Genomic DNA, 27834 nt, shown 5'->3' on the forward strand with positions numbered 1-27834 from the left:
CACCTTCCTGATGTTTTGAGAGCTAAGAAAAGTCAAGTGGTCTGTGATTCGTTGAGCTCCCCAGAAGGGGCTTGTGTCAGGCATCAGGAAAGAGGTACACAGCGCTACCTACCTGTGCGAAAGACTGAGAAGGTATACACTTAACATCTTCTGACCTCGGGGGGAGGACAGACTGATCAGGTCTTCAAAAAATGGGGCAGACATAATCCAAAACACTCATCAGGGCTAGAATGTTTCTATAGGTTTTTCCAATCTGATAAAATAATCTGTAAAAAAACCCACAACACCCAAACACAAACACAAACCCCACAGCTTTCTCTTTTGAATCTTTTTAACAAATTTCAAGCATTTTCCATTATGAGAGAGATTTGCACATCTATGCTATTCCTTAAATTGAAGATAGTTTCATCATGTGTGTTTAGTTAAATAGCCTTCAGCATACTTTGAAAAACTGAAACCTGAAGTCCAGAGGGACGTGAAGGTGCATAGTTTCAGAGTCATTAAACTATGTAGCAAGACAGAGATTGGACATGGAAACATTTGGGTTGGATCTTCAGTTGCTGGATGCCAGTGGCTTCGCACTGGAGTGAGGGGCCTCGGTGAGCTCAGATAGAGTCATGCCTGTTAGCACCTAGTGAAGATCTGGGCCACCAAGTTGCTGGTGCTGTGACACCACAACTTACTGAATGAAAAACTGCAGCTCTAATTTAGCCTAATGACCACCAGAAGGGTAAAAACAGCTAGGAGATTTTAGTATCGAGAACAAGAGCCTGATCTCTGAGGTCTTTTATGTAAACCTCTGGCTTGTGTTCGTTTAATATGATGTCACTCTGTAATCCACCATTGCTTTTAAATGTCATTCTCAGAGCTTCATGTCAGCACGTTTTAAGTGATAATCCCTTTGCTTACCTCACTTTATAGTAGATTAAAAGTGACTTCATGCTTCCACCTTATCCGCTGTTAAGCTTGTTCTTTAGGAAAAATTTATTTGATCTCTATTCTCTCGCTGCTTTCTAAAGAGTTTCTAAACAAAGAGTGTGGCTCTTTCAGAGGCCATCTCAACGGTGTTGCCCATTTTGCATTGCTTTCAGCATCCTGTGAAAGTGGATGAACATTCAGTGCCAGTCTCCTGTCCTTTTCAACTCCAGTATTACAAATTTGTTCCTCAAGTTTTCTCTCGTCTAAATGTGGAGCATCACTCCTCCTGGCCTCTCCTTTTTCTTAATCCTAAATAAATCCCCTCTCTAGTTGGTGTTTCACCTCTCACTAGTTTCTTACAGTCAGGAGGACAAGAAATGATGAGACCTGTTGCAGAGTTTTGCACCTCTGTAGCACTTTGTCCTGTACAGCACAGGGGTGTGTAGGTTCCCCCTTTCTGGTCCTGTATCTCCTGGTTGAACTTGAGTAAAAGTTCGACTGTATCCTGTAGTAAATCCTTTCTCAGTGTAAAAAGCTCTCCATGCAGTTCACCTTCTTAGACCACTTATTTTTCTCTCCCTGTATTTCACCCTTCTGCTCCTAGCACACCTCCTTGTGTAACACATCCCTCCAGATACTTGCTGCATGTTGCCATATCCTCCCTCCCTACACTAATGAACTGCCCAGGCTGCAGCCCGCAGCATATACTCAAATATCAGTCTGCTCTGTCTCCTCATTTTCACTGTGTTTCTCTGAAATCCTTCCAGTGTGGAGATAAATGGACAAAACCCATCCATCCCATTGGCTTATAAAATGAAGCCTGTGGCACATCACTTTTCAGGTGCTGGTTAATCTGGGTTCCCAGCTACCAGTGGCCACGGGAAGCAAATAACACAAGGTGCCGAGAGATAAAAACTAATGGCAGAAATGCTGGCTGGTGATACTGGAAGAAAAATGTAGGATTTTTAATGTCTGTACAGAGCGGAAATTTTCAAATCTCATCCAAAAGTTCCCCCCACGCAACAAAGAGCAGAGAAGTCAATTTACCCTGGAAGGATGAAGGACTGAGTCAACTCTGCTGGGATTAGAACATGTGGTTCAAGGGATCCTAGGTATTTCGGGTCTGATTCTCGGACCACCCAGATGGCTGGGGGGAAAGGAAAAAAAAAAAAAACCTAATAAAAAAAGGACCCTATTTGGCAGAACTGTGGATCTGGATACCCTGCCTGCAGCTAACACCATGCACACACATCTGCACAAACGGACAGGCAGAGCCGAGTGCTGTTACTCTGGCAAATCTCAGATCTGCAGAGCGCTCCTGCGGGAACGTGTGCGTTTAAGTGGGCTTTCTAGATCCCTGGCTTTGACATTAAACCACGTATGTATGTTTTTCTTCTGTGTGCCAGACCGTTTTGAGAATTTGTGATTTTACACAATTTTCTGCCTTGGAGGCTTTTCGCGCCTGTTCTTTTATGTCTCGCCGTTGATATTAAATAGACAACTAACAGAGCTAAAATTTAGAGCATTACTCAAGGGTCAAATTTTAAAAAGTGCCTGTATGATTTCAGATTGTAAAACCCACTGTATTGGGTCTGGCTAATAACATTACTTTGCAAGTGGGTGTTGTGGATTTCAAAATAATGTTGACCCTTAGGGTGGGCTTGTCAAGTGTTGGTAATGCAAAGGCACAGTGGATTTTTCCAATATCCTGGATCCCAGTTAATGCCTAACTCTCCCAACCTTCATTGACACTCGGGACTCCAAAGCCAACCCTAGTAAATGAGGTAAGTACCTAAAAATTAAGAAAATGTTTGGAATGGAGTTAAAAAGCACAAACATGTTAATGAGGTGCCTTGTGCATGCTTGGAGTCCAGTATACACAGCCAGGTCATACAGCTCCTGCAGGACTGGTGGGGGAATTTTCTGCCCTGTCTCCTCTCCTTTGCAGGAGCATGCACACAGCAAACCTGGTGGGAGGATGTGCTATGGAAAAAGTATATTCAGGGTTTAGTTGATATCAGTTGGCCAGACTCCACTTCAACAGCAAGTTTACTGCATTCCCTGCACTCAGCTTATTGGCACGTATGGGGTTAGGTTCGGATATAACTGATTGTGGTAGCTGGTAGTGAAACTAGATTATGAGCCTTTTGATGATTTTTTTAAGCTGATACTTGTGGGGGTGGGGTACACACACCTGACAGCATGGCAGGAAGCTGGGAGGTAGGAGATATCCTTTTCTACCCCCTGGGCAGCAGCAGGACTGTACCATGGTCTCCCCGCTGCTGAGTACCTGCTGTTAGATTAAATGTGAGTTAGGCTCCACCACCACCTCGTGCCTTTTCTTCAAGTTCACGGTGTGGCAGTATTTCTTTTGTACAGCAGAGGTATTTCTTCTAGCACAACTCATTTTACGTGTCTCATACCTCTCCCTACCCCTCACACACATACCCAAGCCACTTGTAACAGCACGTGGGTGCAGTCAGGCATGCCTGAAAAGATATTAGGGTTGTATGAAATGCAGTCACATTGAGCTTTTTGAGTTTAAGTCTCTCTAAGAAATAAATGTGTGTTCCTAAATCCTGTAAGGGCCTTTGAAATATTTCCTTTCGATCCCAGTGAAAGCATCCTAGAGAACAATTTGTTTTATTCCTCCTCTTGCCCCTTCACAAGAGGCTTTCCTAGCTTGGATCTGGAGCTACTTATGTGGCTTTTGATTTGCAAACCAGCAGCTGGACAATGGTACCTGCTGATAAATGCTTCATCTGAAAGCTTCTTAAGATCCCACAGGATAACCACACATCCCAAATTACCACTGGTAGAGGAAAGACTACCAGAGTGTGGTTAATACATTAAAAACAGGAATTTTTTAAGCTTACAGTTGTATTAGGGTGATGTTCTTACATGCATATTCTTGTTTGTGACTATTTGACTATTTGTCTTCACTGAGTTAAAACACTTGATTTCATATGCTGTATTTCATCCCAACACAAGTGCAGTACAGTATTTTACAAGAGAAAACTGCATTGTAGATGGCAAAAAAGCAGGGTGTAGAAAGATAGGGTGATGAAGAAATTAATGCATTCAGTCATCTAATCAGTAAATGTAAGGAAGATTAATCTAATGGGGATTAGCAAAGAAGGATAAGAGATATTTGTAGAAGATATTTGAAAAGAAATTACGAGCTTGTGAGGCAGAGAGACATGCAGAAAGTGAACTAGGCTGTGGAACTGCTTTTAAGTCTCTCCCTATTCAGGAAAACACCGAAGTATATGCTTAATTAGAAGTACCTGCTTAGGTCCGTTGGCTTCAGGGGAACTCAAATGCATGTTCACATACTGTCCTGGAGTGAGGTGTTCTTCTGAAGATGCCATAAAATAGAAATGTTTACTAAGTCCCACTTGTATATTCCTGCTGTAAAAATAGTTTGTAGTAGAGATTTTTCTTGTACCAATGTGGACTTGGCAGTTGACTTCAGACTTGTTATGGTAATGGATTATTTGCTGGTATTATCATGGAGGACTCCAGTTATGTTTCTTTAGATAATTTTGGCAAAGTAGAAGTCAAGACCTAATGAAGGGAGACTAGAGCTCTGTGGTTACTTCCCCATAATGTTGCTGTGAGTCCAGCATCATCATAGAGATCCCAGAAGCGATGTCAAACAGGCCAGCCTGGAGGAGCCTAGCTGCAGTGGTACCATGAGGACTAAATGTCCCAGTATTTGCTTTCTAGGAAGAGCAAGTTTTCAAGGAATTAACTGTGTGTGAGGTGCTGCTTTGAGGAACTGATTACCACTCAGGTCAGACAGTGTCGTGGTCCTGTTTGTTTGAAGAGACCCTCAAGGAGCCAATGACTAGACTTATCCACTATTTCATTCATGAAAACAATGTCAAAATGAGAAATAAGGGCATTCTGCTTCCTCCCCTAATCTGAAATATCATCTTGAATTGGAAATGAAACAGTTTTTTAAAAAAACCTTACATGCCTCAAAAACATGATTTTTGATGTTTTCAGTTCTTTGGAAGAACTAAAATGAGATCTTTGCTGCTGTTTTACCCCAATTGGGAGGCACCCATTTTGTGATGGTGTCTTGTGGGGGTCAGTGTACAGCATGAGAAGTTATCATATGGTAGGGACCAGGTCAGGGTGAAGAACTATTTTCTGTAACCAGTGGGAAGGATTTTGCAGTCAGTTCCCAGGGGAGAAATCAGATAAAAGTTATTTCCAGCTTTTTCCCTTTTTTCCTAGACGTCCAGCCCAAGTGTTTCTCTGTAAGAAGTAATACCAGGAACTGATGAAAACTGAGGTATCTGAGAGTTCTATCCAGTACTTTTGAATGCTTAAATAGTTATTACCTGTTCATACATTATTTCCAGTAAAAGTCTCTAAACAGAGAAATGATCACAGTGAAATCAGTGTCGGCAAACTCCAAACCACTTTATTAACTTGAAAACACAGAAGACTTCCAAAGTTGAAATAATTTTCTAACCATCTTTGGAAAAGAAATTGTACGTGCACACATAACCAAACCAATTTTCAGGTTAGGTCAGGAAAGTTCAAATCCTCCCTCAGGGCGGACAGCAATGAGATGACCACAGTGTAAGAGACTAAGATGGAATTGAGCCAGGGTAGATATTTTACAACCCATGTCTTTTTAAGAGTCCCACAGGACCTTTACTGAGGACAAATGCAGTGGACTTTTGAGCTTTAGCAGATAGGAATGACGGCCGCTCCGATTACTTACCAGAGCATTGTCACGTGGCGTTGCCTAATAAGTCAGAGGGAAAAGCACTCTCCCACCAACACCACTTCCTCCGTGTCCTGGGATTTTCTTTGCAAGTCATCTGTTCAAGGCTTGGCTAGGTCTTGACCTCTCTTGGCATGTGAGATCTAAACCTGGTATGACTCCAGACTTCCCTCAACCACGTCTGGCTTGAATCCTGTCAGTGCCCAGATGAGTGTTACCGCAAGAATAAGAAACTCTTCAAAGGTTGGTTGGTTGGTTTGTTTGTTTGTTTGTGTGTTTTTTTAAAAGCCAGCTCCTGCCAAATGTGAAGAAGGTAGGAGCGCTGTGAGCTGTAACTTCTTTCCCTTCAAGTCCTGATGTGCTGCAGGACCTCAGGATCCTATCAGCCTGGTTTCTCCGTGTTCAAGCTCTGCAGAGCAGGGTTTGCATTTCTGGTGAATTATGTGACGGTTTCTGATAAGGACAGATGATGAGCAGAGACTTGGACTTGGTTTATGCACAGATGTCACATTGCTTCAGGTATGTCACACTGGTGCAGCAGCATATTGGGTGAGGGACCTTTCCCAGGGTGACTCAGTGAGTAAATGTCACCAACTGAGGGACAGAAAATTCCTCGAGCTGCCTTGCACTGAAGAGCAGATCATGCTTCCTCCAAAATCTTGCACTAGATGCAGTGGTTTCTTATCCCTTCATTTGGTTTTTGACTGTGTTGCCAAACTGGCCTTTATCCAGACTCTGGTTCTGTGATTGATTTCATTGCTTTGCCTTTCATAAACCCAACCCCAACCGTACCAGCTCTGTGTTCATGGGTGACTTTTCTTCCAGGCAGGGCAATTTTGAGGTTCACACATTCACCAGCAAAATGGCTGCGATCTGTGAACTTCCAGTTCAGTAAGGATTTGTGCATATGTGTGTTGGGGGGTGGGGGTGTGTAGTCTTCCCTAGTACCCAGTTCAAGCTCTCAATCTAATCTCCTCTTCCTGTTAGCATCCTCAATGGGTGAAAGCTAGGCTGAAAGGTAATCTCCTTGCCTACAGTGCATCATGGTCTGCACCCCGCCTGATTGCATTTGAGTTTCAAATGAAAGAGCCTCTGGAGTCCAGGAGCAAATCTTCAATTAAAGTGAAGCTGGAGACTTTTAGAAGCTGTTCCTGAAGGCTGAAGGTAGAAGATAGAGATGGTGCAGCCAGGGAATCTGGCATTGTTGGGAGTGTCACAAGAGCTTGACAAATATGCTGGTAAAAACCAGGGTACAATAGCATGAGCTGCATATTTTCATTTTTGGCTTTTGAGCTACTTCATAGAAGAGCAGAGTGAGAGCTTTCAAGTGGGACTTGTGTAATTAAAAGTTTATCTCCCACCCCCAGGTCTTTACAACTCTTCTTGAACTTGCTCTGTCCCTCAGATACTCTATGACTGAGCTTGGAAAATGGTCTGTGCATTCCTGTACCTTTTATAATTGGCTAGGAAGTCTTTTATAGCAGGCGTGAATGGTTGTATTAATCCTTACAGCATTCATGAGTACCAAATGTGTACTGCAGTGCTGGGTAGGAGTAATTATTTTGCCATTACATTATGAACAGCTTTAAAACTTGCACTGTAATATGATGTGCATAAAGGGAATTGTTAATATTAGAAGTTCAGTTCTGGATAGGTGAATTTCCTTGGTTACTAATAACGCTATAGGTTATTTAAACCATAAGACATTTTGAAAATCCACTTCATTTTCACCTGTTAAGTCCTTTGCTTATTTTAACAAATCAAGCAGCAGATACAACTAAAAAACCCCCACAGACATGCAAAGTGAAGGACCTTAAGTCCTATTTTCAAATTAAACTTCAAAACAGAAGTATTTACGCATCAAAATTCTATCAGCAGCTAATCCGACAGTGAATGCATGTAGGAGCTTATACTCCACTGAAATCCACTTTGGTTGCAAAAAATGCTTGAAGGTGCAGAAAGATGACTGATGGGACTTTCAAAAGCTGCTACCACATAGAAAACTTCACTACTGGGATTTCAGCGTAGCTTTGATTTCCAGGGCTGGTTTGTCCATCACTGTGTTGTCTAAACAGGTAAAATAACCCACTGCACCTGAGCAGTTCTGTTTCCTCATTCCCAGACCACAGTACAATGGCCCTGTGTTTGCCTTCTCCAAAACTGGAATGAAATATTCAAATAAAATTTTGTGCTGAATTATTAAAGCCATTGCAAATGTTTTCATAAAATTTGAGTATGTTTAATATCCCTTCTCCTGAATTTTAAATAGAATGAATACTTGGTGACTTAATTATCCAGCAATATCTCTTTTTTAGATTTTTACCTTATATTAATAAAATGAGTGTATTTACATAGTTCCAACCTAAGCACATCTCATTTTACTGACTAAGTGCATCATTTAAAGGGCACACATTGTTAACACCTTCTGGCTCGCCTGAGATTTTACATCATGCTACACACTGAATCCCATAGGGAACTTTATCCAATGCAAAAAATAAATAATTCTCTCTATCCTCCCTGACAAAATGTTTTAGAAAATCCCCACAACTCTCTGGTCATTTTAAACTGTCCCCAAAACATACCTGCTTTCACTGAGGTTATATTCAGACTATTTGGAGTATCACCTCAGACAGACTTTGGCTGCTGTTGTGGAAAGCGATGGCTGTAATGTGTGAGTTGAGCACCTGCAGCTGGCCATGCAGGGACAGCAGCCGCCTCTTCCTTGGCTCTGCATCCTTTGGGGGCTTGGCAGAGTGTGCAGAAATGGGGCTGGAGGTCTTATCCCTCTCTTCACTTAGATAAAAAAGCATAAGCTGGTGTTTGGTGATGTGCAAGAAGGGTGTTTATTGAGGTTCGTGGAGTGATGAGGAACCTCCTGCTTCTGCTCCTGGTCCAGCAGTATGGACCGTCACCAGAAGCGTGAGCTTGAGGAGGATGTCTGGGCGGCCTTTGCTAGCACCAATGCTGTAAAAATCCCCTTGTTTTTCAGGCATCACCCAAACCCAGCTGCGATTCCCTGGAAAGGAGAGGGTAGGGAGTGGCTGTGCCTCTGCTGTTGCTGCATTTAGGAGAGAAACAGCTTCAGTGTCTTGGCATCAACCTGGAACTTTTGGGAATTAGTTGTGACATCTAAGATTGGGTTGGGGTCATTTAAGGCTCAACTGAGGACTGTAGATACTGAATTTCCTACCTTTACCCAGCTGAGCTCAGTGCCCAGTTTCTTCTTGAGCCGAAGGAAGGTTTGGGGCATCTACAATAGGTGCAGGGCACCAAGCAGGCAGAAAGGCAGCCAGGAGTGGTGGCCAGGGGAAGCAAGGCCATGGCACAGCTGTGACGGTGGAGGTCACTGGTGAGTGGTGGCATGATGATGAGCTGTGCTATGCTCAGACCTCCTCTCCTGCCAGGCTGGTAAGCACCAGAGCTGCTGGACCCCAGCATAACCATGGTGGATATTCAAAGGCAGGCTCTTCGGCCTCAAAAGGCCATGTGCGCATGTGCATTGCTCTCCAGCTAAGACAACAACGACTCTTTGAAACGTTTTTCTGCATTTGCATTTACAAAAGCTGGATAAGCCGTTTTTTTTTTTTAAAAAAAAAAATCTGATAAGTAGCAGGCAATTGAATTAACCACTGTTGACTGTATTGCTGTCTTAACAAACTCCATCTGTATGGTCTCCCTTTGTAGACACAATTTTATAACTTAATTTCCCTACCAAAACATCAGTGTTTACTTAGTAAGAAATCTGTTCTTTGTCAGCTTAAAACAGTGATTTCTTTATTACCACTCTGCACAAGGAATGACAGCACAGAGTTGGCACTGGAGCAAGTCTGGTTGAGTCTACAACGTTGTAATGGAAACAGGGTGAACCGAGGGTCAAGTATAATAGGATTTGTATACAGAAATGTGTCTGCATAAGGAATAGCTGCATGAGATAAGAGAATGAAAGATGAGGCCGGCAGGTCTCCCTCTGCATGGCAGTGGGAGGGAAGTGTCACTGTACGTATATGGCACTGCTGACATGGGAGACGGGGTTACCTCTGTGCTGGCATAGCAGAGATGCCTAAATCGCACGTGTGTGCTCCAGTGCTAGCTGACATCGGTGGGTGGTGGATGGATCGGGGCAGTGGTCGGTGATTACTGTGCGAATGTCTCATATGTAAGTTTTATTGATTTTAGGAAGCATAGGATCAATGAGGGGTTTTCAAGCTATTATAGTCTGTGGCTTCCCTAAATATTTTCCAGCAGGGCTGTCAAACATCATATAGCGAATTTGGTCCAAATAACAAGAGGCTTGCAGGGGTGTTTTCCTGCCTTTCACAGCACCTGAAAGATTTTTTTGTGATTCCCAAGGGTTTTGCAAACCACAGGTTGAAAAGCACTAGTGTAAACTTTCAGTGATAAACAGCTGGGGAACACCAAATTCCTACTCCTTCCTTAATAACCAAGTTATGTTTTCCTGTATCATTGGAAAATTGGAAGAATAGGAGAGCTGCTGTAGAGAATGACACCAATGGATCTGGAGCAAAAGAGTTTTGGAAAGAAGGCTTTTTGGGTGATACGTGGATGACGAGATATAAACCACCTCATCCTTTCTTACCATGAGCTGATGATTTTGGGCAGGGGGCAGCATCCTGGCTCCTTTGAAGTTGAAGCTGTGCAGTGCAATGAGCAGTGCTGGAGGTTTACCATAGGGCTGGGCTTCTGTTTATTGCATTTAGTTTCTCCTGCTATAGAGCTTTTGTCAGTCTTAAGCTGCAGGCTAGAGCTGGTAGAGAAACGACAGCTGTTTATCACAGTCAGTTGAAGAGAGATTCTGCTTTCTCTGAATTACTTGTGTTCATCTTTTCCCTATGGAAAATTAACTCCCAGCTAAAAGTTGTCCAGATTTTAAACACATCCACGTTTCATGCTGGTTCACTTTATCTCTAATAACAAAACAAAAAAGAAAAAAAAAAGTGATAGGTTAAAAATAGGAAATTAAAATTAAGAGCTAACTTATTGTTAATTCTCTTATTTCGTACAGAAAACTCCAGACACTTCCAAGGGAAAAGCTTGTTTGGAGTAAAAAGGGTTTTTTTCTCTGCAGTCATATCACTGAAAAACTTTTACCTAGTTCTGCTCTTCACTATATAATTGCTTGCTTTTCAGCATGCTTGTAGCAAAGGAAAGGATGGTTAGATCAGCCAGCCTGCTGGATCAGATCTTACATTACATCTTGAGTTCTTTGAGTGCCATTAGCATTTCCTTTTAGAAGTGAAGAAATATTGACAGTTTGGTAGGTTATCTCACATTTTACTGCACGTTAGGGCACTTCAAAGTCTTTATGCAGTGATGGGAACTGTCATGAAGTAGATGTGAAAAGGGCCTTTGGTCCAACTAAACCTGTCAGCAAGAAGATTTAGGGCAGATGGTTATTATTAGAAATCAATGTATTTATTATATATTGTTCAGGAATATTTCCCTTTGGAGGTTACTGTGAGTGCTGTTGCTGTTTAAAATGTGTCATATGCCAGTAAAATTAATTCCTGCAGAAAACCCAGGGAGCCCCAACCAAAAGCTTTGCTATTACAGGAGTGTACGTCTTTTACTCCTTTGTGCTGTGATGCACAGAGGCAGGTACACAGGCAGCATGCTAGCAGTATACCTGGCGTGTGTGAGATGTGCTTCTGTGCCGCTATCACAATCACCGCTACGTACAGAGCTCCTCTGAATGCTGTGTCTACCAAGGCTTTGTAGAGATCTGTGCTGTACATACTCCTGTTTCATTTTACACCTCTTTGTAAACCTTGGTTTTCTGGTTACTTCCAGTTGGTTACAAAACCTTACTGTTGCTTAGAGAAAGCGCAACATCTTTCTAAAGCCTGAACACCGACGGTTTTCCTTTGTACTTCAGAAAAGAGAAGTACGACATATAATTTTTATAATTAGTTGGGTGTAGTTTTTCCGTCCTTGATGCCTTGTTTAGTTTTAGGATCTAAGTTACAGGACCTTGGATTATGGGAAGAGGACATTCCCAATAGAAAAGGAGCATATTAGCAGCAACATTAATGTTGGAAGTCACTGTCCTAGAACAAAGATTCATTTTCCATTCACCCCATGATTTACAGCACATTCCAACCAAGTGATTTGGCTACGGTCTTCTGGCATAACATTGTTTGCCCTTTCCCTGACATTTTGCATATAAAGAAAAGTTATGAGCTTCTTGGGCATTCAAGGTACCAGGAAATGCAAGAGTCTACCTAATTTGTTAACATGAAATTATAGATGTCAGACATAGTCTCTGTTAGTTAACGTTGGTTAGAGTAATGCTGCAGCCAGTTGATTGTATTACAGTCATGATGAAGAGGAATGGTCCTTTTTTGCTTTTCTGGGATATGACGGGTATAGAGCCAAGGCAGATTTAAAGTGTAATGAATGAATAAGCATTTTCTATAGTTTGCCTGACTCTTCCATGAGCACCACTGCTGTGGTGTTCTGCCACTCACTTTCCCTCTACACAACAGGTTATTGCTGGCATAACATGGAAAGGGACTTTTCAGAAGTACTATAGAAATGGTCTTTTAAATGTTAAACCCTTCTGTAGCACTTGAATGTTATTTCCTTTTCAGGGAGAAAAGCCCCCACCCAAAAGCAGCACGGCCAGAAGACGCTAGGCGGGGATCAAAAATTCAGATTTCCTCCCCGCACACATGCACTTCCCATTTGTTTTCTCAAGCCCAGTGTCTTCACAGCTACAAGCAAAGTATTCACTTGAAAGTGCTAATATCCTCAACATGTGTCCCAAGGGAAATCAATCAGATGCACAGAAACGGCTGGTTCACATCTGACACTTCTTTCCAACACCCATTTCCCACATGCCCTCACCAGTGCTGAATACTCTTAGATCTCCCTCAGCTTCCTGCTTAGCTCTGCCATCAGGACCTGGTCCGTATCTACACCTCTCCCCATCTTGTTCCCCATCCCACCCGTTCCCACCTTGCTTGCTCCCCCCACACCCGTCATGCCGCTGCCCAGCCCTCATCCCCGCCCCGCTCTGCACCCGCAGCATTTTGATACCCCAGCTCTCAAGTTTTGTGACTACTGGAATCAAGCTGACATGCCTGGTGGTTTCAGCCTGAAGTTCACATGCCTCCAGGTTTGCATCGCTCCTTCGGTCTGTCGCTGAACTACTGTCATTGGCTCTTGCACTTTTATCCATGCTTGCTTTCATGCCTTTTCTTTCACTCTCCTTCCATCTTTCTCCCTCAGCTACCTTCCTTGAAGTTCTCCTTCTTAAAATATGCTTCTTCTCTGAAGGCTTTCATCATTAATCTCTCAAGAAACTATCTTAGAGACTCATCTGCTGTGCTTTGATTTATTCATTGTGGGGGTTTTGTGGCGGGTATCTCACAAGAACTGAGCTGGTCATCCTTCTACCTCCATCCCTAAAGGAAGGCTTGTGTGAAAAGGTGGGCTTTCAGAACTTAAATTAAAAGATCATGTAAGTAAGATAATAGGATAAAAAAAGGATATTAGGATCTGAAACAGAATGTTTACTTCCTTTGATGTGCTTTGGGAACATATGTCTGCACAGTGGGCTGTGTGGCTGATTAAGTATAAAACAACCCAAGAAAAAATCACCACTATTAAGCTTAAATCAAAGATCTCTCCTCAAGACACTAATTTGATTTGGGTTTGAAGGTCCTGTATCAACTCTAATTTCTACCTTTGATGTCTTGCTTCTTTATGTGTTGTATAATGGAGGGCAACCTTGCCTATTAAAAATTTGCATTTTTCTTCCATTTTAAAAGCAAATATTGATATTGTTGTTGTTATTGTGTTGCAGCTGTGCCTAGAAGTGTCAGCCAAAACTAGACCTGCATTGTGGTAAATGCAGCACATAAATGCAATAACAGATCATCTGTAGTTTGGAGAGTTTCTAATTTGAGAATCGATTCCTGTACTCACGCTCCCAGCTTTGCTCCCTCCAGATGTTGCCCTAGCTAAGGCTGATGCTAAGGCTTAACCTGTGAGCTTAAGAACGTTGTTAACTTCTGGTTCAATTTAGGTGAAAAAAAAAGTTTCAAGCTCTAAACTAAAATACGTTGTATTTCATAGATAATAATAATACTCATGTTGGAATTAAATCTTTTGTTCTTAGTTATAGATATTTTAGATTCAGGATTGAAGTCAGGTAAGTTTTCAAATGGAATGGTCTTTTGAAAGGAAAAATGAAAGATGTTTATCTTTTTTTCCCTCCCACTTTTGAAATAAAAAAAATCCTTTTTCTTACCTGAAGCAAATATATTAAATCGACTTGATATGCTAGAAGTTACATTAAGTCTTGAATATGTTTTTCTAGGGAATAGGGAAAAAAATGCACTAAGAAATTGTATCCGCCTTAGATTATGATATTGTTTCCATGGTGTTGATGGAAAACAAAGGAACTGACCATTGGAGACCTGGTTTTGTTGCTCCTACCATCAGTGGCAGAGTTTCTTTTGACTTCAGTAGTACAGGATTAGATTTAAGGCACAATTTTTAAAGGTATTTAGACAACTACCATTGCCAATGGATGCAGAGTGGGATTTTTCATAGTGTCTACCTAAATCCTTCTCAAAGCAGCGCCCTAACCACAAATCCACAAATAAGGGATTTAATATTCAGAGATTTGTGTCTGTTCAGGCCCAAAAAAGAATTACTGCAGTTATCTCATCTGACATCTGCAACCATAGGATCCCCTCTTTAATTTCTACAGTAGGAGAAATTATTTTCCCCTACTATAAAACCTCCAAACCTTGCAGAACACTTAGAGCCCATCTTTTAGAAAAACACCTAGCTTTGTTGTAAAGTCTTGCAGCAGCACTGAATTTACCACTTCCGTCCATAAACCCATCTAATGGGAACTTGCCCTCGCTGTAAAAATATCTTTTTTATTTTTTCATGCCTTCCATGCCTCAAAGCCATATTTGAGGGGAAAGGAGAAAATGGGAACTGGTCAAAACATGCCCATTAAATTTCTGCAGAGGAGTTGTAGCATTTTTTGCCCAGCTTCACAGTCTCCATGACAGCTTCTTCTAAGTGAGTGCATTAATTTCTGTACTAGCAAAGGTAGCTCTGATTTTCTGTAGAGTCATCTTTGTAAGTATGAAAACAAAAAGCTAATCATTAAGCTCATTCTAGAGCTGAGAGAGTACAGGAAAAAGAAATAAAATTACTTGTGCTGAACGTCTCGGCAGGGGAGGGCTGGGAGTTAGTGGTGATATCTCTTGTGTCCCCATCCCGATCTCTTCCTGGCAGGAGACAAAAGCTGTCGTATTCAAGTTGATAGCCCTATTTTCGAGCATCAGGTCACTTTATTGGATAATTATCAACTTGTTGCAGTGGTGGGAGAGCTGGGGAGTGTGTGTGATTCCCCGTTGCCTCATTACCGGGCTGCCCCGCACTCCCTGGCAGTGGCTGGGTGGTAGAGGCAGCTGCAGGCAACTTTGTGCTGCTCCTCCCAGCACATCCTCCACTCCCTGAGCCAAAAAAAGTGGGAGGGGAGGAAATCTCTGTCCATGATCAAATGCCATGTGAATTCAATAGTCATGGCCCAGGTTTGACCTCTGAAAGGTACCTTGTTTTGAGGACCTCACAGGGTTTGATCCAGAGGGTACCGCACAAGTGTCGCAACCTCTCGCCCTTCCTGTTGTAAGGGACTTTAAATCAGAAATAAACAGAGGTGAAGCTGAGGAGCTGGCGAGAGCTGTTTAGACTGAATTATTTAGCATGAATCCTGGGGCATTTTAGGTTTCCTGCTGGATGCAGCTTTGGCATCCCATATGTAACCTGTCTGCCACGAGCACAGTCCATTTTTGGGGCATCCATATGGCTCTCCTCCATCTCCTGCAGACATTGAGTGGTGTTCTGGGTGCACAGGACATGTGAAAACCAGGCCAGGAAGTTTTAAGACAAAAGAAAAGCAAGGATTTTTGTGTGAGGTTTATATGGGATTGTTAGCTTTTTGCTTATAGCAAAACCCTACCAGGCTCTGATACCCCTCCCCATGGGCAAGCAGCTCTGTTCCTAGCTTCCATCTCTATGTGGCAGCTATACAGTTTTTTTATTGTACAGCAAAACAATTGCCTGCAAGTGTCCATATTCCATTAAGCATATGGAAAAGTATTCAGCCCTTTGTTTTCTGCTGAATGAATATATTTGGCATGTAAGTATTAATTTAGACTAGTCATGGGACATTAGTGCTGGTTAATTGTCCCCATTTTTCTGGGGTTTAACTGATGGAGACTATTTCAGAAATATGCAACTTCTTTAACTGTTGCATTCATTGCTGGCTGCCCCTTGCAGAGGCTCCAGACCCACATGTAGCAGCAGGGAGATGGTGCTACATCTCTACCATGCAAGATTTGGGGACTGCTGGTACAGACCACAGCAGAAGAGTCGGATGAGAAAAAGTCACCCCAGGGCCCTGTTCTCAGTGGCCTGCACTGGTTTTGCCAGTTGCTGAGGGGTTTCCCTTCTCAGGAGCCCAGCCCAGCTCCTCAGATATGACACTTCTCCTCTGCCATGGGAGCATGAGGCTCCTTTCCCAGCGCTGCATCCAGCTGTGATGCACCAAGCACAGCACGTACCCACCTCCTGTGAGCAGCAGTATGGGAGGCTAGCGCCTGCCGGGCCCCAGGGCACATGCAGGGACATGCTGGTCCACCACACTAAAAGCCGCAGGCTGAATTTTTTTGCCTTGCTTTCCAAAGAAAAGCTACCAGCTCCTTTCCCCAGACTTTGGGATGAGACTGTGGAGCTTCAGACAAGCTGGCACTCCTTTCAGCAAAACCCACGTGGCAGGAAAGTTAAGCAGATCTCTTTTCCCTGGTGAAGGGCAGTTGAGGAGTGACCAGCTCCTGGGAAACCATCAAAAATCTCCTAGTGTCCCACCAGCAGCACGTGTCATGTCTCGGATGCTGGCAGGTCTCCTTGCGGTGGTTGTGCTCCTCCGCTGCTGTGTGTACCTGCTGCCTCATTGTCCTGCTCCACAGGCAGCTGGCACCAGGTAAACAGCGCAAGGATTTCTGCTCACCAAGGGGAGTTGTCCACTGCACCGCTACAGCACTACTCCGAAAGGCCATCAGCAGCATGCGTGCATGCCCCAGCATCACCACAAGCCCTTAGGTGGGATCAGGTAATGTCTCTCCCTCTGTTAGAGAGCAGGGAAGGGAGAGCCTCTCCTGGGTGGGGGAGGAAATGAATCCAGGCTCGCATGCTTCGTCAGAGATGCAAATTGCTCTACAAGTCCTGAGCATTAATTATAGAGCCTGGGCTTCTTGCTGGAGCCGCAGGGAAAACAGGCCCCTGGCTCCCATTAAATTTAATGGCGTTTGGACACCCAATTCCCTTAGCCTATTTGAAAACCAGAATACCGGTTTCTTCAGAAATATATGTGGTCAGGTGAAATCCCTTGTCCTGCTGCAGACAGCGAGATTTTTATAGCGTTGGCTTCAGCAAAGCCGGGAGCTCTGCCCCAGTCCCGGAGTGTGTTCCTTGTGCCATCCGCAGGATCCAGGGCAGGAGCTGGCATTGACGTGCAGACAGCAGAGCTCAGGGAGCTATGCAGACACCCTGAGGAAGCCAGTGCTGGCACTGCGCTCCATTGCACGGCTGCTTCCCTGCACCACGCTGGAGACAGTCCCGCTGCGGGGTCCAGGGCATGGGGACAAGGAGCCTCACTTGCCCAGGAGGTGGGCTAGGCAGGGGGGCAGAGCTACCCCTCCTCCCCCAGCTTCATCCCTCATCCACTTAAGCTGCTGCCTATTAAAAGCAGCAGCTAATTGTTCTTCTTCGCCAGGAGCAGACCTGCGAGACTGCGGCTGCCTCTCGCTGTATTTTTGCAGAGTGCTGATGTGATGTCACAATATGGGAGTCAGGATTAGGTGTGAAATAACTCCAGTGATGCAACTGGAAGAAAAGGAGAGGGGGAAAATCAAACTTTTGGGGAGTTAAGAGCAGAGGATCCTTCTGGCCAAGTGAGCTGTTGCTGGTAAGGAGCTACTGGAAGCCGTGTTATTTTGGGATGTGCTGTGCTGTGGGATGATGCTTTGCTGGAATTGTAGGGGTACAGTGGTGAGAGGTGATCCCTGCTTGGGAGAGCCATAAGGAGACAGACCTGGCTGGCAGTATGGCCGTCCTAGCCCACGGATGGAGAGATGTGGTGAGGAGAGGCTTTAAGCAGAGCCATAAGGAGAAGCCTGTTCCCCAGCGCAGTCTTTATGTGCAGGGCCAGCCTCAGACTGAAACACCACGCGGGCCTCCAGCTGCATGCATTTTGGGGGAATTCTTGATCTTTTTCCCAGTGTTACCTTCTTGGCCAGGGTGGAGTTTTCCTGTTCTGAGGGACTCCAGCATTTCTGCCCAATTTAGCATGGAGAAAATTAACAGCAAACCCTTCATATTGTTATACACGTTCTAGATGTCGGCCTCACAGTTTGATCAGCAGAGGCTCCAAAGGCTCATAAACCTGGTAATACATAGTTTCAAGACTGCATCAAAGAAGTTCACAACCCTTTTGGGAGAAGCTGTGAGTACTGATGAAAGAGGGAACTTATTGTATATGTAAGAAAACTTCTTTCATGGCTTATGTATTAAGGCAGGCTCTGTGGCCCAGGGAAGATTGGGGCTGCTTTTAATTTACATCCCCCCTCACTTATATTAAGTCTTCGTCAGAAGAAAAATTAGTCAGATGTTTTCTTAATGACATCATTTTTTTTTAATCCTGTTTCATTTTTTCCAGATGAGGCGGTGGAGATTATTAGAAATGAATTGAAACTAAATCTGGAACAGAGACTTTGATTCACTTCTCCCTCCTCCCCGGTAGAAATAAATTGGTCGGCTCCGTGCTCGACCACCTTTATGAGCAGCCTCGACAGAAACCAGCCCCGGCGGCCTTGAGTGCGGCTTTCCTGAGCCTGCTGCTGCCGTGGCTGACGTCATGGCAAGAGGCACCCCAGAGTGACTTGGAGAGGGACTTTGGTCACCCCATAATTTTGGTGGCAAAAGGCCATGGCAACACAGGTGGGGAGGTTATGAGGTCTGAAGTTGCCGTGCCATCATAAGTTTGTTTTTCAGTGCTGTAAAAGAAAACAGGCTCAGTGCTGGTGGGTATTCCTCTAGCAAAACCCCAGTCTGGGTCCAACGAGCGCATGTGTGTCGGTGGCTGCACACCTCCGCAAGCCCTTTGTATCTGATAGGTTTTCACTGCCTTGTATTTCACACTAGTCAGCCACAGAGTGTATTGCTACAGGAAAGTACTTTGAACTATAAATATTTTAAAAGGCATTTAATTTACTACCCATCAGCAGAAAGTGTTCAAAAAGCCACAAGGTTTACTAATTTATCAGAAAGACAGAGAAACATGCAGAAGATCAAACAAAGACAAACGTGCTCGTAAACTGCTGAATAAGTCTGCAAAGCTTATATTACATTTCTGTGTGGTTTTGTTGATATGCAAGTATTACAAATAAATTAAAATACACCTGAGCTGTTGATAAGACAGGGTGGGACTGAGATCCTGAGGTGCAGGTGGCATGTCTGAGCATTGTGGTTGTTTGTGTATGGAGAGACAGATCTTACATGCACTCACTAGTGGCATATTTGGATATCCTTGGGGAAGGACCTTTGTAATACTGTCCCTTAGCTCAGCCCGTGTCCCAGATCCCTGACCTCTGAATCCTTATGGCCTCCTGTGTCTGGGGTACAGCCTCATGGGGTCCACATCCATCTCCCTCAGCTTTGCCAAAGCACCCAGCCAGGGACGAACGCCGTCCCTGCCATGACCTGCATCTCCACACCAGTTCCTCTTCCAGCAGTCTGTGAGTACAGAGAGCACTAATGCAAAACAGATTTTGCTCTTTTGTTTTGCCTAATGACAGCTCTGCCTCTTTTGGTGTCTAGCTCAGATTTTCTGCTTCTCAGGTCAGGGCGTGTAACTTTTTCTCCCCTCCTTGCACCCTCTGTGGTTTGTTTAAGAGGCTGGAGGGTGCAGTAGGAGACGTGTCTGGCAGATGTCCGTGCGCTTTCTCTTCCATCCTTGCTCACCCTGCAAAAACGGCTCAAGTGTTGAAACATGTCTGCGACTCTTTTTTTTCTTACCTGCTGAATCCCTCAGCAGTTCCTGACTTCTTTCTCAGGTAGCACTTGGCCTGAGGAAGATCTGAGGGATTTAACAGAGGTGGCCCCCAGAAAGCATGCAATAAAACCTCTCGTGAACTTTTGCCCTCTGAACCGTACCGCCGACTTGTCAAGGAGGTTTGTGCAAGCCGTGATGGACGCAGGCGGGGAGGGCTTCTCTGCTGGCACTGGCTGAGCCATGCATGCTGGGCCGAGCAGAGCACGGCTTGCCTTGATCATCCATGTACTCCTTGCGCCGTTTGCATCCTTTGACTGGCAGCCTTGTCCAGGGCGCTGTCTGCACATAGCATTGAACATCAGGATACCCAGGGGCAGTGAGGAGCCTGCAAACCACCCTGTGCAAGGAGATGGTGTGCAGGCACTGCCTGAAGCAGCTCGTGCCCCTTTTTACAGCAGCCCAGCTGGGGTGAGCCACCTTGCACAAATACATATTTACTGCAATGAGGGTGTGGGTCTGCAGGAAGCTTGCACTGGCTTCAGACTCCATGAACGCCAAGAGAGGAGTTTTTTTCCCCACCATGTGCTTGAACTCCTTCCTCACAGGCAAAGATGGTGGTGGGGCAGGAGGGAGAAGGGTGGCAGGCGGCTGTGCCCGCCCTGGGTGGCTGGGAGTGACAGCGTGTCTCTGTTTCCTTCCCAGGCCTCCTCCTCTGAGTGGCAGCCCCGTCATCTCTGACATCTCCCTCATCCGCCTGTCTCCACACCCCACCGGGCCTGGCGAGTCGCCCTTCAGCCCACCGCACCCCTACGTGGCACCCCACATGGAGCACTACCTCCGCTCTGTCCACGGCAGCCCCACGCTCTCCGTCATCTCTGCTGCCAGGGGCCTCAGCCCTGCTGACGGTAAGATGCTGTGCTACTGGTACTGCAGCAATTTTGTAGCTCACCAGTACTGAAATTCCCTAAAACCTGGGGATTTACAGCTGCAAAGGCTCTGCAGCTGCTCTCTGAAGTGGGAGAGCTGTCTCTTTTTCTTTTTGGTTCCCCCCAACCCCCCTTCCCTTTAACTACACATTTGTTTTGCATCATTGCACTGAGAAAGCAGAGCGTGAGAATAGCTATTACTGCTGGATCATATTATAAATATTTTGCTTAAAGTACGTTCCTTTCTGCAGTGCTGTCGGCTCTCTTATGAGCTTCCCCACTCCTATGTCTCTACTGGGAGTCCTGCTTCCCCCAGTGAGGGTCACAGTCGCTCTGGCTGCCTGGCCTGGCTGGGACTGACGTTGCAGAGATGAGGCAATGCCAGCTGGGTTATCCCCTGTTGGCTTTGTGTTGGGGCAGGATGGCTCCTGTGTGAAGGAGAAGGGACATATTTTCTTCCTCCTTCCTCCCGAGCTGCCCTGCAACAGCTTCTGGGGAAGGTGAGCACATGCAGGGAGCTGGCACGGGGAGCTGGCGCCGGGTGCGTGCAGAGGTGGTGGTGTTCGCTGAGCCCCAGCAGACCCTGTAGCCGAAAGCTGGGGACAAAAATGGCCAAACAGGGAAAGGGGAAAATGCATGGCGGCTCTGCTTTCACTTGGGGAGGTGCAAGTCATGTCTTACTTCGTCAGAAGTGCTTCATTACATAGCTGCAGACGGCTGGCTCAGTGCCCAGGGAGCAGCCAGGCTTTGGGGACCCGCTCTCTGCACGCCCGGCAAACCCCAGTATCTCTCGGCCTCCCAGCTGCTGCAGGGGCCAGCAGCCCTTCTCCGCCGCAAAGCAAAGCACCAGAGAGCAACAAGGCCCCTGGTTTAGTGCCTGGCAGCATAAAACCATCTTCTATGGCTAAAAAAACCATCACTAGAGTGATGGGGAAATGCATACGTCTTCTTCCCTCCCCCAAAACGTCATCCAAACTCCCAGCTGCCCGCTGCAGAGAGGTCTGATGTCTGGTGTGCGTGTTCTCTGCCCCGTCCTCTCCTTCCAAAGCCAATTTCATTGTTTGCTGTGAAAAAAAGGCATTGTGTTCTGGGTTGCTTTGCTTTTCCTTTTACTCTTTCTTTTTTCTTTTTTTTTTTTTTTTTTTTAAGGCAGTGGTAAATAAGTTAATGGGGCAAGCGGGTGGGGAGGCAGGTTTGAAAAATTACAGCTGGGAGAAAGTGAGCGTAATTGGCTTTGGCAGCCAAAATGGTTTTATGCTGCCAGACACTAAACCTAGCTCTATGCATTAGACCTTGGCTTTAATTTCCTCACGCTGCTATCGGGAACTGGGCTGCATTTGTCTTTCCTTTCTAATAGGCAGAGATGTTAATGCTGACAGGGTTACTGCTGCTGGCGGGCTGGGCCCTCTCCCCCCTCCCCGGGGTGCCAGCTGCGTCCGAATGGGAGGATTATTAGAAGGGGGAACGAGAGATTGTTTATAAATTTGCGGAAATGGAGGAATGCAGAGGCCCCAGCTTAGTTTCTTTTGTCCGCAGAAGCACGCCCAAGCACACGTCACGAGAGCCCTACTCCGAGCCGTGCAGCCGGGGCTGGTGGGGGGCACTGGGTGGAGACGGGGCCGCCAACGTCAGTGCCGAGGTCTAACATTGCAGTGGGAATCTTCTCCCCATGTTTTCCTCCTCATCCGTGGCTCCGGCAGTGGCTCACGAGCACCTGAAGGAGCGAGGTCTCTTCGGGCTTCCCCCACCGCCACCAGGAGCCAACCCTGCCGACTACTACCACCAAATGACGCTGATGGCCGGCCACCCAAACCCCTACGGGGACCTCCTGATGCAGAGCGGGGGAGCAGCCAGCACAGCCCACCTCCATGATTACCTCAGCCCTGTCGATGGTGAGTAGCGGTCTGGGTCCTCCCTGGCACAGTTGAAGTTTGGGGGCAGATGGACTGGGCTGTCCTCCCAGTGGAGGTTGTTATGCATGGTCATTCTGCCCTGCCGAAACCCACAGGTGCTGCACTCTAATTTTTGGCTTAAAATGTCACCTTGTTCCATATATATATGTATGAAATATATATAATTTAAAATACATGCATTGTGGCCTCTTTGGGAGGACGGCATGGCTGCTGCATGGGTAGGAGACAGGCTGGTCCAGTGGGCAGGGCTTTGCTGCCATCCCACTGCTTTAGTCATGGATGACCGCAGTGTTCCTGGGTGCAAGCTCCATCTCTGGCTCCCCATCCCACCCCATGTTCAGCCTGGTTAGTAACTGGGGCAAAGGCTGGCCGTTTCCATGCATAACCATGCTCGGCACGATGGACCTCTCATCTTGGTTGGAACTTCTCAGATCCCCAAGGAGAAAAAATATGTTAACGGGGAGCCACAGTGGAGAGGATATGTTAGTACTTTGTGGGAGAAAAAAAAAATGCAGGAATGTGGTATTTATGCTAGTATCAGACATTATAAACCCAGAAAGCTCTTGCTCCTGACTAAATGAAGAAGAAATAAAATCACACTAGGCACTGCGGTGCTGAGTCACCCCTGCAGCCTGACCGCTGCCCTGGTGGGATGGGTAAAGTCTATCCGGAAGTGTATCTGAGGTCCAAATGATTTTTAAAGCTGTTAGAAATTTCTTTCCTTTCGTTTTATGCCACATCTTGTAAGAACTGGAGTTGCACAAATATTACAAAGGGCAGTTTGGAGATTATTTCTGCTGCAAGAAAGAGAAGTCTCGGCTTGACTTTCAGATTCCGGCTTCTGTTTCCTGGGCTGCCTTCAGATTTGCCTGTGGACCATTATAAGTTTTTGGAGTGGAGATCTGCATCGTTTCATTACCGCTTCAAAGTTTCTGTTGTTGAGCTTTTAAGATGAAAGACTTTGCGGTCTTGCTGCTTCGTAAAGTGACTGGTTTGGAATGATAAAAGCTGTTCTGGCTGTTCACTGATGGGGGCTTCTAGATATTTTGAATGAAAAAACAATTTCTCTTCTGCAGCTGCTGTGGAAGTTTTACCTGAATAGTCATTTTCTGCTGCCAATTCCTAGATTAATCGGGAACCTGGATCCCAGTCTGAAAGGGAGAGCACAGCCTGCCTCTAACACCCAAAATACATTCCGGGCTTCTCTGCTACAAAACAGCTGATCAGTAAGACTGCTCTGTCTTCCCTCCAAAGGGTTAATGTCTGTGGTTAAAGCAGATGGGTGCAAACCAGCCCTGCCAAGTTCTCCTTGGACTCATGAACGAGACTCCTTCCTCCTTGCCTCCTTATTAGTCCATCTCTGACCAGCAGTGCCTCACTGATGTGCCAGATAAACAGCCAGTAAGGGAAGCAAACACAACTGCTTTCATGCTAGTGCAGGCTGACTCTCGGCACACCAGGATGTTCGTCCTCTCGTTTGCTGAAGATCAGCCTTTATCTGAAGTCCTCTGAGATACTCCCCTTGGCAGAAAACTTTCTCACTGTTTGCCTTCTCCTGAGAACAACTCTAAAGTAAATCACTTATCAAAGGTCCCAGTTTCATGCAGCCAAGCTCATAACCATCATTCACTGCAAAGCCAGGGCTCACCAAGCATTTATTTTGATCTTTCAGTAAAGCTTTATTGATGAATAACTGAAAAGCCTTTTCTGGGCCTTCACGTGCCCTGTGTGAGATGAACACTTTCAAACGACATGAGGATGTGACATGAGACACTGGAAGCCTACTTTTTAAGAATGTGAAAAGGAGCAGCAGACCAGTGCCAGTCTCTGGTCTATGTGTTTGGGTTTTTCTGTCAGATGGAGAGAAGAAAGAATTGTGCGTTTTCAAGGTGGAGACTAACATGGATGGCTCTGAAAGACTGGCTGAGGAGCCAGAGTCTCCCTCTCTTTTTAGAAAGTTATTTCAAAAATTCAAATCAGCGGAGCCTAAGTAAATAGTTGGAAGGATAATTTAACAAAGCATCCTCTTATGGTGTTTTTCTGAGACAAGAATATCAGTAGCATGCATAAAACCCCAATGAGTCACCACCTCACAGCATCTGTCATTCAGGCAGCCGCCTTCTTCTCAGAGAGCCCCAGAACATATGAACTTTACAAGAATTAGTTTGCTGAAAATGCAGGCACCTGCAAAAGAAAAAGCAGCCAATAAGCATGTACTAAAACTGGCCTATTCAGTGTCATGTTACCTCCAAATATCTGCAGGTCCGTGGGAGCCTCGGTATGGTAGTTCTTCCACAGGCACATAGCTGGGCCCTTCTGGTTGCTGTAATTGCATTTCTTGGAGAATTTCTCAGTGCCTCCATGTTTGTCAGTGTTTTCTCATCCCATCAGGTGTCTAGGGTCAGGAAAAATAACAGGACATAGGTGTTGGCTGGAGCTTGTTGGTACCAACCGTGTTGTCAGCTCTGCTGAGTGTTTAAATGGTGGCTGAGCTAGGGTGCCCCAAAACTGCATCTTTTTAGCAGGGTTTTCCCTGTGCAGCTAAAAGTAGTTAACCACTAAAGCAGACCAAATTGAAGTTTTATGTACCAGACTGCTGGGGTCTTCAGGCCAGTCCCAGTGAAGACTAAATTACCCTTCAGTTAGCTGTCCTGTTTCATTCTGTCATCCAAACAGGGACGCTAAATCCAAAAGTGGAGTTTGACTACAGGCTTAAATACATTTTCTGGAAAACCTACACTTTCAAATCAGAAGTTAACCACTTTCTAATGCCACAACATTGCTGGTAGGTCACTTTTGAGACTAATTTACAGGATCTATTCACCAGATCAAAACAATCTTGCATTTCTCTTCTAGAAGTAAGCGTCACATGGTAGATTATTCCAGGTGACAGAGTGGTTGCACAAGAGCATCCTTGGGGCAGAAAAGACTGATGGAGAGCACAGTCTTTTGAAACTGGAGATGACTACAACTTTCTAAGCATGTTTAGTACATCCAACGTGGTTTTTTTTTCCTAATCACAAGAGCTCTGGTGATTACCCTCAGCTCTTGGGAGGTGCCATTTGCTCTCAAGAGGAGCATATCCAGACTGACTCGATGTTTGTACTGTTATAGCCCTGTACACCACAAGGTCTCAAAACTACTGTACTAAACAAAGCTACTTCATCACTGGAGACCCTGAAGAGAAAGGAGATCAAATGATCAGTGAGCAGAGCGGTGGCAGCTCTAGGAACAAGATCCAGATCTTTCAGAATAAGGCTCTCATGGCCAGGGTGGAAGCAGAGATCATCTTTAAATCCATCACTTCTGTTTGCCCAATGTTAAAAGTGTGATTGGGTTGTCCATGCTGAGTCAGGGGATGGGGAAAACAACTTGAGTTCAACGTACATCCAAGCAGTGCTGCACAGAGGTGGTCACTCAGCTCAGGAGGGCTGCATGGGTCTCTGCAACCGTACAGTTACCAACAGCAGGGATGACCGCGCAGTGCTGTTATGGCATTTCATCCAATTCTGGAGCTAGAGGGAGATCCCTGCTCTATTTCTTGCTGCCTGGTGCAAGGCAATCACAAATGTTTTGACTCATGACCAGCAATTTAACTGGGAAAAGGCTTTGTTCAGCTCAGCATAGCCGACAAACCAGCAGCTGGCACAGTTGCCTGTGACATGGGCAAATCATCAAGCAGGACTTTATTTCCCCAAATCAAACAGTGATTCAGCTTCACTGGCCTCTTTCAGTCAGTGTTGTTGGAGCCTTTCTACTTCAAGTAAATGATTTAATAGCCATCAGGGTAAGGAGCAGCGCTGGCAGCGCAGCTCAGCGGTTACTGCAGTCAGCAGGCATGAGCCTTGAGAGGTGAGCTCGGGACTCTCCTCCAGCAGGTTTATGTGAAGCGACTGCTCCATCAGGATGGACGGACACAGCCCAGCCTCATGGCGACCTAGGAAAGAAGTGCCTCGCCTGGTATTTGAGGGACCAGCAGCTCAGGGTTTGCAGGCTGGGTATGCTGGATGGCAGATGACTTCCCAAACAAGCCAGCTGTTGGCTACTCTGGGCAGACGGCGCGCCCTGTAGTTGCTTCCTTAAAAACTCTGAAAGTTCTTTTTTTCTTTTGGTTTGTTTTCTTTGTCCCGGCACAGAATGGAAACTTGCTGAAATCTCAGAAAAGGTTCAGAGAATGGGAAATGATTTCCCACCCATTTCTAGCCAGCAATGCTGTTTTCCTCCCCAGAAAAATATGTGCAGAAGAGAGAAAAAGTCCCAGAGCATCCCATAAGCACTCTGTCTGGAATCCTGCTGCACTCTGGTTTCTAAAGAATTCAATTTACATATGCAAGTTGGGTCGTCTAAACAGTTACCTTGTGGATTGGGAGTAGAAGAATGCAGCCTTGTCTTTCAGTGAGGATTTGAGAGAAGCATTAGTATTCCTTGAACTGCAAAGCTGATCGGCCCAGGGAGGGAAGAAAGAAGGGTCCCAGGACAGCATCTGGTGCCAGAACAAATGTCCAGCATCTGCTGCAGTCTAAGAAAGAGGTGTGTTGTCGCTGGAGAAGGGGAGAGGGAAATAAAGAACTGGTTATACAAAGAGCATTTGTAGTTTATTGCTGCTGCGTATTGATTAAGGGATCATCCTGTGGTTTTATGCTGCCCGTGGATTTAATTTGGTGATGGGAGGAAGGGGATAGTTCTGTACGTTTTGGGTGAAGTTTTCTTGGTGAGTGGCCAGGAAGAGGGACCATGTTGTTAATGCTGTATTTATCCCAGGGCTTGGCCAGGGGATGCAGGGGAAGCAGTGGCTCTGGCCGTTGTTTCAGTGAGGAGGGGGTGGTGGGCCATCTGCAGCCCACGTGCCTTACGGGCTCAGCTGTTCAGAAGCAATTCCCCCGATGTTCCTCTGCAGTCAAGATCACAGCAACATGCTTGTCCGTAAAGGGATGCCTGAGATTTCCTTGCCTTGAAGGAGCCCCGAAGGAGCTCCCACTGAGTGCCTGGCATTTCCGTTCAAGAGGGCTTCGCTGCCACTATTTCTAGTGTGATACAAGGTCTGAAGTCTCCCTCCAGGAAAACTATCTCTTGTAATGTCCTTCTGATGGCCACAGCCACATCGAGTGGTCGGAGCAGGAACCTCTGCTCCCGCCTCCCACATGAGCCAGGGTCTGATCCTGCCTTTTGGCACGACAGCACTGGGAACAGCGGCGGGAGTCAGACCACAAGCTGCCACATGTGTAAAAGCTGACT

The 27834-nt window shown here is 45.6% G+C and overlaps 1 protein-coding gene across 2 annotated transcripts in view; it reads left to right on the plus strand.

The window, feature by feature from the left end:
* Positions 1–27834, plus strand: part of GLI2 (GLI family zinc finger 2) — a 199772-nt gene that overhangs the window by 136438 nt on the left and 35500 nt on the right. For both annotated transcript variants that reach the window (XM_005244246.3, XM_027796495.2), the window contains exons 4-5: positions 20463–20665; positions 22387–22578. In XM_005244246.3, the coding sequence (XP_005244303.2) occupies positions 20463–20665; positions 22387–22578 (395 nt within the window). The remainder of the gene's footprint in view (positions 1–20462; positions 20666–22386; positions 22579–27834) is intronic.

The sequence above is a fragment of the Falco peregrinus genome, chromosome 8 (assembly GCF_023634155.1).
Source record: "Falco peregrinus isolate bFalPer1 chromosome 8, bFalPer1.pri, whole genome shotgun sequence".
Classification (NCBI taxonomy): Eukaryota; Metazoa; Chordata; class Aves; order Falconiformes; family Falconidae; genus Falco; species Falco peregrinus.